At 65.6% G+C, this 11,416-nt stretch overlaps 1 protein-coding gene across 1 annotated transcript in view; it reads left to right on the top strand.

The window, feature by feature from the left end:
* The window catches only part of CHLNCDRAFT_133411 (hypothetical protein), a gene marked incomplete at both ends in the record, with an annotated part of 27,900 nt that overhangs the window by 6,483 nt on the left and 10,001 nt on the right, over positions 1–11,416 (top strand). Inside the window, 39 exons of the mRNA XM_005852135.1 lie at positions 415–537; positions 729–860; positions 1,030–1,150; positions 1,320–1,522; positions 1,722–1,808; positions 1,955–2,080; positions 2,138–2,266; positions 2,443–2,577; positions 2,712–2,792; positions 2,900–2,983; positions 3,117–3,238; positions 3,387–3,636; positions 3,776–3,819; positions 4,115–4,295; positions 4,431–4,502; positions 4,637–4,721; positions 4,899–4,976; positions 5,114–5,213; positions 5,329–5,404; positions 5,535–5,647; positions 5,802–5,949; positions 6,060–6,228; positions 6,388–6,485; positions 6,638–6,765; positions 6,937–7,108; positions 7,261–7,410; positions 7,579–7,664; positions 7,822–7,873; positions 8,003–8,101; positions 8,215–8,319; positions 8,525–8,733; positions 8,952–9,085; positions 9,249–9,372; positions 9,551–9,669; positions 9,806–9,892; positions 10,022–10,192; positions 10,570–10,811; positions 10,919–10,972; positions 11,209–11,289. Of these exons, the coding sequence (XP_005852197.1) occupies positions 415–537; positions 729–860; positions 1,030–1,150; positions 1,320–1,522; positions 1,722–1,808; positions 1,955–2,080; positions 2,138–2,266; positions 2,443–2,577; positions 2,712–2,792; positions 2,900–2,983; positions 3,117–3,238; positions 3,387–3,636; positions 3,776–3,819; positions 4,115–4,295; positions 4,431–4,502; positions 4,637–4,721; positions 4,899–4,976; positions 5,114–5,213; positions 5,329–5,404; positions 5,535–5,647; positions 5,802–5,949; positions 6,060–6,228; positions 6,388–6,485; positions 6,638–6,765; positions 6,937–7,108; positions 7,261–7,410; positions 7,579–7,664; positions 7,822–7,873; positions 8,003–8,101; positions 8,215–8,319; positions 8,525–8,733; positions 8,952–9,085; positions 9,249–9,372; positions 9,551–9,669; positions 9,806–9,892; positions 10,022–10,192; positions 10,570–10,811; positions 10,919–10,972; positions 11,209–11,289 (4,770 nt within the window). The remainder of the gene's footprint in view (positions 1–414; positions 538–728; positions 861–1,029; positions 1,151–1,319; positions 1,523–1,721; positions 1,809–1,954; positions 2,081–2,137; positions 2,267–2,442; positions 2,578–2,711; positions 2,793–2,899; positions 2,984–3,116; positions 3,239–3,386; positions 3,637–3,775; positions 3,820–4,114; positions 4,296–4,430; positions 4,503–4,636; positions 4,722–4,898; positions 4,977–5,113; positions 5,214–5,328; positions 5,405–5,534; positions 5,648–5,801; positions 5,950–6,059; positions 6,229–6,387; positions 6,486–6,637; positions 6,766–6,936; positions 7,109–7,260; positions 7,411–7,578; positions 7,665–7,821; positions 7,874–8,002; positions 8,102–8,214; positions 8,320–8,524; positions 8,734–8,951; positions 9,086–9,248; positions 9,373–9,550; positions 9,670–9,805; positions 9,893–10,021; positions 10,193–10,569; positions 10,812–10,918; positions 10,973–11,208; positions 11,290–11,416) is intronic.

Raw genomic sequence — 11,416 nt, 5'->3', positions numbered from 1 at the left:
CGTGCCGCCGCCGCCGCGCTGCCCCCCGGGCACGGCGGCGGCGGCAGCAAGCTTGGGCCCAAACGCCGTGCCGCCGAGTCCCGTGGCTGCGACCGTAGACCGTGGGCCGGAAACTGCGGCCGCAGCTCGGCGGCACGTGGTTCTGGTCAAATCGCCAAGCGTGCAGCAGCGCCGAACCACGCTTCCCGGCCTCGGCGCATGCCTTCAGGGGCCCCCTATCGCTGGGCACACCCCTCCAACACCGAACATGCGCCCGGGGGGGAGGGCGGCCCGGGCGGCCCAGGCCAAAGTGGGCCGCCCTCGAGCAAGAGGCGGCCGGGCTGTGTGCTGAATGAATGAATGAATGAATGCACCACCACCCCACAATCAATCGCGCACCCCCCCCCTCACCGGACCCAGCCCCCACCCCCGCAGGTGCACTTTGAGGTGGGTGAGGAGTTCCGGGTGGAGGACCTGCTGCGCCTGCAGCTGCACAAGTACGCCGAGGATGTGGCGGAGATTGTGGACCGGGCGCAGAAGGAGGAGAAGATGGAGACGGTGGGTGGGCGGGGTGGTGGGAGCCAGTAGCGGCAGCTGCAGCTGCAGCATCCCCAGCGCACAGCGCAGGGCACAGCGCGGCTGCTTCAGACTGCCGCTGGCCTCCGCTGCTCGCTGTCCGCCCCCCTCACCTCTCGCCTGCCTCCTTCCTGCCGTGGGTCCCGCCCCTCTCTCTCCCGTTCCTGCCGCAGGCGCTGGCCAAGCTGCAGGACACCTGGTCCAAGGTGTGCTTCGTGTTCCAGCCCCACCGCGGCAGCTCCGAGGTGTCCACCGTGAAGATGGCTGAGGACGACTTTGCGGCGCTGGAGGACAACCAAGTGCTGGTGCAGGCAAGCGCCAGGAGTAACCCGCCGCTGCTGCGCCTCATCAGCAACCCAGCCCAGCCTTCACCTGTTGCCATACTACGCCTCTACTCGTGGTGCGTCGGCCCTGGCAAGCAGTGTATTTGACCGGCACGATCGCCCCTGCTCCCGCCTACGCCCCTTCCCGCAGGGCATGATGGCCAGCCGCTTTGTGGCCACCTTCCGCGACGATGTGCTGGCCTGGAACAAGAAGCTGAACGCGGTGGCGGATGTGGTGCAGCTGATGGCTGAGATCCAGCGCTCCTGGGCATGTGAGACGCTTCAGGGGGGGACACGCGTGCAGGGACCGGACTCGCCCCGTGGCACCGGGCGGGCAGCCCTGCTGTGCGGGACCGTCCCTTGTGCCACACCAGGTCTGGCTCCCACTTTTGGCTCAACGCCCTGGCCCGCCCCTGGCTCCCCGCTGCCCTCCCCGTTCAGACCTGGAGTCGCTGTTCATCCAGTCTGAGGAGGTGCGCCGGGAGCTGCCAGAGGCCACGCAGCGGTTTGCGGGCATCGACGCCGCGGTGCGGGCGGTGCTGCTGGACATGGTGGTGGCCAAGAACTGCGTGGCGTGCTGCACCAAGGAGGGGCTGCTCAGGCACCTGGAGGCGCAGCAGGGGGAGCTGGAGCTGTGTGAGAAGGTGGGGGCAGGGCACCCGGCAGGGGCGGGGGGTGCATGGCTGCGTGCGTGGTTCGCAGTGGCGGCAAGTGTGAGGGAGAGCTCCATGTTGCCAGGTACCCTGGCTGCTGGGGTGCAACATCCCCTACTCCGTCCAGCAAGCTGCCTGCGAGGTCAGCACCAAAGGTAGTATGCTGCTGTTATTGGGACCTGGGGTGCAGGCGCTGGCGGACTTCATGGAGAGCAAGCGCCGCGCCTTCCCCCGCTTCTACTTTGTCTCCTCATCAGACCTGCTGGAGATTTTGTCGGTGAGGCTGGGCAGGAGGTGGCTGTGGCGCAGTGCATTGGCATATGAAGCAATTGCACAGCGTGACGGGGAGATTGCACCTCTCGGACATTGTTGCGGCCACGCAATGCTGCTGCCACTGCTGCTTGCCCCGCCCTGCCCCTCCAGAACGGCAACAAGCCCGCAAGCATCATGCCCCACATGGCCAAGATCTTCCAGGCGGGCTGCAAGCTGCCTGCAGGGGGGCCAGACACTGAGCAGCAGCCTACCCTAACCCACCCACCTTTCTTCCTGGTTCTGGTTCTGCCACGCCTGCCTCATTCCCGCCTGCAACCACCTCGCCTGCCGCAGGCCATCAACGCGCTGCGGCTGGACACAGACAAGCCCGCTGCGGGGGTGCGGCCCAAGGCGCTTGGCATGGAGTCGTGCGTGGGCGTTGAGTACGTGGCTTTCCAGACCCCGCTGGCGCTGGAGGGCAAGGTGGGTGCGGCTGGGGGAGGGCTGGGGCAGGGCCCCCTGGTGGAGGGCAGGGTGGGTGAGTTGATGCAACGGGGTCTGTCAACTGCTGCAGTCTCAGCATCTGACCTGAGCTGCTCCGGGCAGCACAGCCTGACCCCGCTGTGTCCCCTATGCCCCCCTGCCCGAGGGTGCTGCAGGTGGAGGCCTACATGGGGCGGGTGGTGGACAAGATGCGGGCCGAGCTGCGGGCGGTCATGGGCGACAGCGTGCGCGACTACCCCGCCAAGCCGAGGGAGAAGTGGATGTTCGACTGGCCCAGCCAGGTCGCCCTGGTGAGTGCCGGTGGTGGGATCTTGCTGGTCTCGCGGGGGCAGCGAGGGATGGAAGATGGGGAGTCGACCAGGCACATCGGTGTTGTTTGAGTGCAAGTCACTTACATGGTTGTTGCTGCCGCGTCCTCTTGCAGATGGTCAACCAGATGTACTGGTGCCAAGAGGTGGAGGAGGCGTTTGGCCAGCTGGCAGGCGGCAACAAGAATGCCATGAAGGTGAGGCTGGCGCTGCCGTGCACGCAATGCCTGATGCAGGTCGCAGGCCCCATCTGCTGTTGAGCAGACGAGTCATGGGTGTGCTGCTGTCATGCCACCTGCTGCAGGCTTACAATGAGCGCCAGGTGGCGCAGCTGACACGGCTGATTGAGATCACCTGCACTGAGCTCAGCAAAGCTGACCGGCAAAAGGTGAGGAGGGGCTGGGCTTCGTGGCCTGCGTGCCTGCGTGTACCCTGCTGCTCGCTTGCCGCTGGCAGCTGCTATACAGTCGTGCCTACCACGGCATCCATGCTACACCCTACGCTACCGCCGCCACCTGCAGGTGATGAACCACATCACCATTGATGCCCACAGCCGCGACGTGGTGCAGCACATCGTGGAGACGGGGGCCGCCGACCGCGACTGCTTCGCCTGGCAGTCGCAGCTGCGCACCTACTGGGACAGGTGCGAGCGACTATGGGGAGGCAAGGTGCTGGCTCGGTGGTTGGAGGGCATGGGATGGGGCCATCGCTGCGCTGCCGCAAACTGACCCGCCCACGCCTTACCCCGCCTCACGCTCGCCGCTCCGTTGGATCGTTCTTCTCCTCGGCAGCTCCATCGGCGACTGCCGCGTGCGCATCTGCGACGCCTCCTTCCCCTATGGCCACGAGTATCTGGGCAACGGCCCCCGCCTGGTCATCACCCCCCTGACCGACCGCATCTATGTCACCGCCACCCAGGCCATGTGGCTGTCGCTGGGCACCGCGCCCGCGGGGCCCGCCGGCACCGGCAAGACAGAGACGACCAAGGACCTGGCGGCGCAGCTGGGTCTGGCCTGCTACGTGTTCAATTGCGCGCCCGAGGTGGGGGGCGGTGAGGGTGCGGGTAGGAGCTGGCGCAGGGCTGGATGAGGCACATGTGGCGAGGTGGCAGCGCCCTGTCGGCACCCCGCTGTTGTATACAGCACCCCGCCTGCCTTTTTCGCTCTATCGACCGCCGCAGATGGACTACCACACGCTGGGCAACATCTTCAAGGGCCTCGCAGCGTCGGGCTCCATCGGATGTAAGCGGAGGCAGTGCATGAGCCTGTTGATGCAGGCTGCCACAGTTAGCTGCAGCTGTTTGCTGCCAACCCAACCTGCTGCTTGAGCCCAGCCCTGACTCCAACCGCTGTGCTGTTGCCCTCCCTTCCTGTATACAGGCATGGACGAGTTCAACAGGCAAGCTGCAGACTACCTCTTCCACCCCTGCCGCCGCCTCGCCACTTGTCATAGCGGTCACCTCGTGCCGCCTTGTACCGCTGGCCCATGTTGCCTAGTGCTGCGGCCCCTCCACCTGCAGGCTGGTGCCGGAGGTGCTGTCGGTGTGCTCGGTGCAGTACAAGTGCGTCACCGATGCGCAGCGACGCAAGGCGGCGCTGCCGGGGCGTGGCCTGGAGTATGTGGACGCCCAGGGCGTCAAGCACCCGGCGGTGCAGGGCTTCACCTTTGTGGCGGCCGACGGCGTGGAGATGCCCCTGGAGGTGGGAGGGAGGCGCCGGAGGGGAGAGGATGCGGGCTGTGCAGGAATACCAGCAGGGAGCTGGGCGGTGCTGTAGCAGGCAGGCAGCATATCAACAGCGCCTGCCCGCCGCTGCGGCCTGCGTGCTGCCGTGCAGGAGGGCACCAGCGTCTTCATCACCATGAACCCGGGCTACATCGGCCGTGCCGAACTGCCAGAGTCGCTCAAGGTGCGCATTGTTGACGAGCCCTTGCACCTTGCGTGGCCCTGCTACTGAGCAGCAGAGTGCAGCCAACTGGGCGCAGTGGGCCTCACCCACCATCACCGCAGCTGTACAACCGCAACACTTTTCCTTGACCGCAGGCCCTGTTCCGACCCATCACTGTGGTGGTGCCTGACCGCCAGCTCATCATGGAGAACATGCTGATGGCAGAGGGCTTTGTGACGGGTGCGCCCCCGCCCCCCCTTTGAGACTGAATTTAAGACTGGAGCAGGGGCAGCAGAAGCTGGAAATTGAAGCAAGCAGGCCCGCCACATTGCTTGCCTCCGTGTCTCTGCCTGCCTCGGCCCTACTGCCAGCCTGCTTGCATGACCGCCCGCCTCCCTGCCTGCCTGCTGACCGCAGCCAAGGCGCTGGCCAAGAAGTTTGCGGCGCTCTACTACCTGCTGGAGGACCTGCTGTCGCCGCAGAAGCACTACGACTGTGAGTGGCCTGTGCTTGGGGCTGGACCCGCACCCAGGCACGGCTTGTTTGCTGTCAATAAAGTGTTGCACGCTGATGGCAATGCAATGCCGCCGCCCCTTGCTTGGCCCACCCGTTGTATCACCTCCCTGCTGCAGGGGGCCTGCGTGCCATCAAGAGCGTGCTGGTGGTGGCGGGCGGCCTGCTGCGCAGCCAGGCGGGGCAGGACGAGACTGACGTGCTGTTCCGCGCGCTGCGGTGAGCTGCCCTGCACAAGGCAATTGCTGTTCATGCTATGGCAGGTTGAGGATCGACTTGCTCTGCATCGGCTCCCTTCCTTCCACCCGTGCCCGCTCATCTCCCGCGCCCGCAGCGACTTCAACTTGCCCAAGATCCTGGCCCAGGACCTGGTGGTGTTCAACGGCCTGCTGGCAGACATCTTCCCGCAGGTCGGCTGGGGCACTTGCAGGCTCGCTGGGTGTCTTGCCTTTCTTCGGTTAGATATCTGCAGCCGGCTTGCCGGAAACCTTGCCCAGGCCGACCCCGGTGATCCTTGTGTGTCTTGCCGCCTGCCTGCAGACCAACCCTCCCCGCCAGCGCGACCCCGGCTTTGAGGCGGTCGTCAAACAGACAGCGCGGGAGCTGGGGCTGGAGCCGGACGAGGAGTTTGTGCACAACGTGGTGGCCTTAAGGTGGGCTTGTCCATGTCCCAGGGGCAGCAGAGTGGTGCAGGGGAGGCGCAGGCTCATGCTAAGAGTCAATTACAGCACGGTCCAGGTGGCACAGCGCTGAGAGCATCCCGCCGCACGCCAAAATCCACCCCTTCTTTGCAACTGCTACCCACAGCGAGCTGCTGGCCATCCGGCACTGCGTCTTCCTGATGGGCCCCACCGGCTGCGGCCGCTCCGAGGTCATCCGCGTGCTGGCCAAGGCCATCTCCGCGGGCTGCGACGCCCCCTCCAACCCCTACCTGCAAGCCAACAACAGGAAGAAGGTGCCGAGGCCCTGTTCTGCACATGCGCACAAAGCCCTTCACGTGAGCACACTGTTTATCCCGCATCGGCGCTGCCCCCCGCCTGCCCCTGCGCACCCTTCCCCCTGCAGGTGGTTGTGCGTGACTTGAACCCCAAGAGCATAAGCACCCAGGAGCTATATGGCTACGTCAACATGGCCACCCGCGAGTGGAAGGACGGCCTGCTGTCGTGCACGCTGCGCGAGCTGGCAAACGTGCCCGACGACAACCCCAAATGGATCGTGCTGGACGGAGACCTGGGTGCGCAGGGCTGGTGGGGTGGGGAAGGAGTCTCCTATAGTCTCGTAGCCAACAAGCACAGGCTGGCACTCGGCTGAATCTATGGGCTGCAGCTGGGGAACAGGCAAAGGCACATGTCTTTCTCATTGCACCCTGCAACGTGCCGGCCATCCCCTGCAGATGCCAACTGGATTGAGAGCGCCAACAGCCTGATGGATGACAACAAGCTGCTCACGCTGCCCTCCAACGAGCGCATCCGCCTGCTGCCGCACATGAAGGTGGGGCTGGGGGCAAGTCTGTGCTGGCAGCTGCGCTGGTGGCTGCCTGGCTCCCTTCTTCAGTGAAGCAGCCAACATGACCGATTTGCCGAACACACTCTGGCTTCAAGACTTTCTTGAGCAGTCTGACACCTTATCATGTGCCCTTGCAGCTGATCTTTGAGATTCGCGACCTGCGGTACGCCACCCCCGCCACCGCCACCCGCGCCGGCATCCTGTACATCAGCGAGGGCCGGCAGTGGTCGAGCCTGGTGGAGTCGTGGTTGCGCCGTGTGTCCAGGTGGGGCTGGTGGCAGTTAGCATCAGGCAGGCGTGAAGCTATGTGCTAGGGCTGTCCGCAGAGTGCGGGGTTGGGTGCGGTCAGGGAGCATGCCAGGACACCCAGATACCCCCTGGCTTGAGAGCGCTCGCTACTCTCCCATTGCCTAACCTGCCTGCGCCCGCATCGCAGGGCATATGCCGAGAAGGCCAAGTGGGGCGATGCAGAGGTGCCCCTGCGCTGGCTGCAGGAGCTGTTTGGCAAGTACGTGCCGCCCACCGCCTTTGAGATGCGCAAGAGCTTCTCCCATGTCGTGCCGCTGGGCACCATGAACTTTGTGGGCACGCTGTGCAGCATACTGGAGGTGAGGCGGGGCTGGTGGCAGGGAGGTGGGGGGCGCTGGGCTCCAATCAGCGTTGATACTGGCTGATCCTCCCCCATGCCCATGCGTGCCGAGTGTCTAACATCTCTAATCATTCTGTGCTGCCTTGCCTCCTGCCACTGCCCTGCCCCCAGGGCCTGCTGCGCCCCGAGAACCTGCCCGCCAAGGCGGAGCAGCCGCTGTTCGAGATGGCCTTCGTGTTTGCCTGCGTGTGGGCCTTTGGCGGCGCGCTGTGCGAGAAGGATGGCATCAAGTACCGGCAGGCCTTTGACAAGTGGTGGAAGGTGGGCATGCACTTGGAGTGGAGCGGGCAGCAGCAGTGCCAGGAACAGCGCCAAGCCTCAGGAGGCAGCGAGATGAAGGGGTGATGATGCCACATGTAGGGCGCTCGCTCTCCCCTATTCATCTGATCCAATCCCGCCCCGCCTGCACTGCCCTGTACCTCGTCACAGGCCACCTGGACTGCGGTGCGCTTCCCCCAGAAGGGCACCGTCTATGACTACTATCCTAACTTCAAGTCAGCCAAGTTTTCGCCCTGGTGAGACCTTGCACTGATAGGGCAGGCAACAAGCCTGACGGCGCAATGGCGGGCCAGGGCCCCAGCCCGGCAGGAGTGGTGCTCCCCAGGGGCCCAGGAGTGGCCACCGCACCCAGTGTGCATGGCTGTGCTTGGCTCCAACCGGTGCGCGCTGCAGGGCTGACCTGGTGCAGCCTGTGGAGTACGACGGCTCGGTGCCGATGTCGCAGGTAGGAGTGGTAGGCCGCACACCCCGCAGTGCACACAGCATCCCCTTGCTGCATGCCTCGGGGTGAACCCTCCCCTCCAGCGCTGCCCTCCACGCCCAGTGCCCTGTGCTGTGTGCCTCCGCCACGCAGGTGTTTGTGCCCACCCCCGAGACCGTGTCCCTGCGCTTCTTCCTGGACATGATGCTGTCCCTGCGCAAGCCCATCATGTTTGTGGGCGGCAGCGGCGTGGTGAGTGGCGGAAGGCCGCGGGCCTGGGGCCGGTGTTGAGCGCTGCTGGCCGCGGTTCCAGAGGTGCCATGCATGCGCGCCCAGCCAGCCTCCCGGTGGGTCACGTTGTGCAGGGCAAGACGCAGCTGGTCAAGGGCAAGCTGCAAGCGCTGGGTGAGGACCAGTCGGCTCTGTCCATCAGCATGAACTACTTCACCGACGTGGCCTCCTTCCAAAAGGTGAGGCAGCGGGGCGGCGCAGGCACGGCCGGCGCCAGCACAGCTCCACCTGTGCGCTGCTGGTGCTCGGCATCAGTACCGCTTCTGGGAGCTCAGCGCGACGGGCTGGTCGGGCCCCAGCCCCGGATTATTTCCCCCACCATTCTGCTGTCAAGCCCTCCGCTCGGCCCGCCGGCCCTGGCCGCTCCCTGCCCCCTCCCTGCAGATCCTGGAGTCCCAGCTGGAGAAGAAGGCGGGCGCCAACTACGCGCCCCCCGCCAACCGCCAGCAGATCTACTTTGTGGACGACCTCAACATGCCCCGCCTGGACGCCTACGAAACCGCCATGCCCATCTCCCTCATGCGCCAGCACCTGGGCTACGGCCACTGGTACGACAGGGCCAAGCTGACGCTCAAGGCGGTGTCGGGCACGCAGTAAGTGGGGATGGGCGGGGGTGGGAGCTGACGCTCAAGGCGGTGCAACGCCCGGGAAGGCAGGCAACGGAGGGTGTGCTGCCACCGGGCTGAGAGCCCCCAGTCGTGTAGCTGCAACACATGCCTCTGCCTCCCCAACTGACTGTCTGACTTGCCCATGCTGACGCCCTGCCTTCTTGACCCCTCCCTCCCTCCCTGACCCCTCCCAACCCCCGCAGGTACGTGGCGTGCATGAACCCCACCGCTGGCTCCTTTGTCGTCGACCCCCGCCTCCAGCGCCTGTTTGTCACGCTGGCGGTGGAGACGCCCGGCGTGGACTCGCTCATGATGATCTACGGCTCTTTCCTGCACGGTGGGCGGCTGCGGGCGGCTTGCCTCCAGCCCGCCTGTGCTGGCATATGCGAGGGGGCAGGCTGCTGTGCACCACACCTGGGTGGCTGTGGCTGCTGAGATCCCGGCTGCCGCGGCCCGCCTCCAGCCCGCCTGTCACCTCCACCTTGCCCTCTGCCCTGCAGGCCACCTCAAGAAGTTCTCGCAGGACGTGCAGGAGCTGGGCAACAAGCTGCTGCAGGCGGCGCTGGCGCTGCACGAGAAGGTGGTGTCCACCTTCCGCAAGACCGCGGTCAACTTCCACTACGAGTGAGGGAGCGGCTGGCACGACCTGGCGGCAAATGCGTCCATCCAGCCGAATCGGGGGGCCTGGGCTGGGCTGGGCTGCTGGCCAGCGTTGCAGGCCTGCTGCCTGTTGCTCCGCCAAGTGTGCCAGCCCAGGCCCCCTTGAGCCTGGATCCTCCTCTCCTGGCGCGTTCGCCTGCAGGTTCACCGTGCGCCACCTGGCCCAGATCTTCCAGGGCCTGATGATGAGCACGCCCGACAAGTACAACAGCGACCCCTCCAAGCTCATCCGCCTGTGGCTGCACGAGAGCGAGCGCACCTGTGAGTGGAGCGGTGGCGGGGCTGGGGCCGGGCACATTAGTGGCACATCGCGTTGCAGCCGGCGCGCACCCAGCATTGGTGCCTCATCACCTGACCAGCCCAGCAACACCCGCAAGCGCGCGCAACCCCAGTGCAGATGCTGACCGGCTGGTGAGCGCCGCCGACCTCGCCCAATTTGGCAAGCTGGTTGTGGCGGTGGCCAAGAAGTACTTCAGCCTGCCAGGTGGGCACACACGACAGCCGCGCTTTTTAAACCTGATGCGCCCCCACACAATATTAGGTGCTGCGTGAGCTGAGACAGCTGATCGGCCCAGGTGCCTCCCCGCCTCCCGGTTGTGCGTCCTGCCTTCAGACATTGACGACTACTACCGCGCCAAGGACCCCAAGCCGCTCGTCTTCTGCCACTTTGCCGCGGGCCACGGCGGCGATGCATGCTATAATGAGGTCGTCGATGCTGCGGGCTGGAAGCGGCTGCAGCGCACGCTGGCAGAGGGGCTGGCCGAGTACAATGAGACGAATGCGGGTGGGCGGGATGGGGGTTGGTGGTGATGGGGTGCTGTGAAAGGCCAAAGTGGATGGTGGGAGGGAGGCCAGGATGGGCAATGGCCGCTGGCTGGCCATGCATGGCGGGGCAGGGGTGTGTGGAGGCTGCTGCTCACCGGAAGATCGGTTCCAGTTTAGGAGGTACCACTCTGCTGCTGCGCTCAGCTCTGCTGCACCTCTCGCATTGCCCCACGACATCGACTTCTGCGCAGCCGTCCTCGATGCACCCCGTCCCACCAATGAACGGGCAGCCTACCCGTCTGCCGTTCTGCACCTCTGGCCCCTTTCTAGCACCTCAATCTCCTTCCCTTTGCACCCATGTCCCACCTTCCCCCTGCCCTCTCCCCCTCCCTCCAGTCATGGACCTGGTGCTGTTTGATGACGCCATCAGGCACGTGTGCCGTATCTCCCGCATCATCAGCAGCCCCGGCGGCCACGCGCTGCTGGTGGGGGTGGGCGGGTCGGGCAAGCAGAGCCTGGCGCGGCTGGCGGCCCACATGTGCGGCTACACGTGCGACACCATCATCATATCGGGGACATACACGCTGGCCAGCTTCAGGGAGGACCTGGTCCGCATGTACAAGCGGGCGGGGCTCAAGGTGGGTTCAGGGCGTAGGGGCCACTTCATCACACACCTGGTCGGTTGCTGTCTGCGAGCGGCGACGTGTGAGGCTGCCCGCTGCGCCCGCTGCTCTCCCCGCTGCAGGACGAGGGCGTGCTGTTCCTGCTCACCGACTCCCAGATCGTGGATGAGAAGATGGTGGGTGGCGCGCACCATGCTCCTCCCCGCTTGCTGTAGCCCCTGATGCAGAGGCCTATGCTTTCAGCCACCACCTTCCATCCATTTCAATCGCAAGCCCAGCGCATCGCCACCACGCACCCACCCTTGCCGCGCCTCCCTCCCTTGCCGGCCCTCCCCCCCCCCCCCCCGTGCAACTGGGGTATGTGAATGACCTGGTGTCCAGCGGCGACATCCCCCACCTGTTTGCCCCCCAGGACCGAAAGGACGTCATCCCAACCCTGCGCAACGAGGTCAAGGGGCGCGGCCTGGCAAAAACCAACGAAAACTGGTGGGGCGTCTTCATCCAACGGGGGAGGGGGTGGGCTGGGTGTGGGAAAGGCCCCCGGGTGGGGTGGGGGGGTGGGCCGGAAGCTGCTGCTGCTCCCAACACCACCTGGTGTCCTTTTTTCCCTGATTTCGGCA

The sequence above is a fragment of the Chlorella variabilis genome (genome assembly GCF_000147415.1).
Source record: "Chlorella variabilis unplaced genomic scaffold CHLNCscaffold_1, whole genome shotgun sequence".
Taxonomy (NCBI): Eukaryota; Viridiplantae; Chlorophyta; class Trebouxiophyceae; order Chlorellales; family Chlorellaceae; genus Chlorella; species Chlorella variabilis.
Note: the sequence above shows the minus strand (reverse complement) of the source record. Positions and strands in the feature narration are given on the sequence as shown.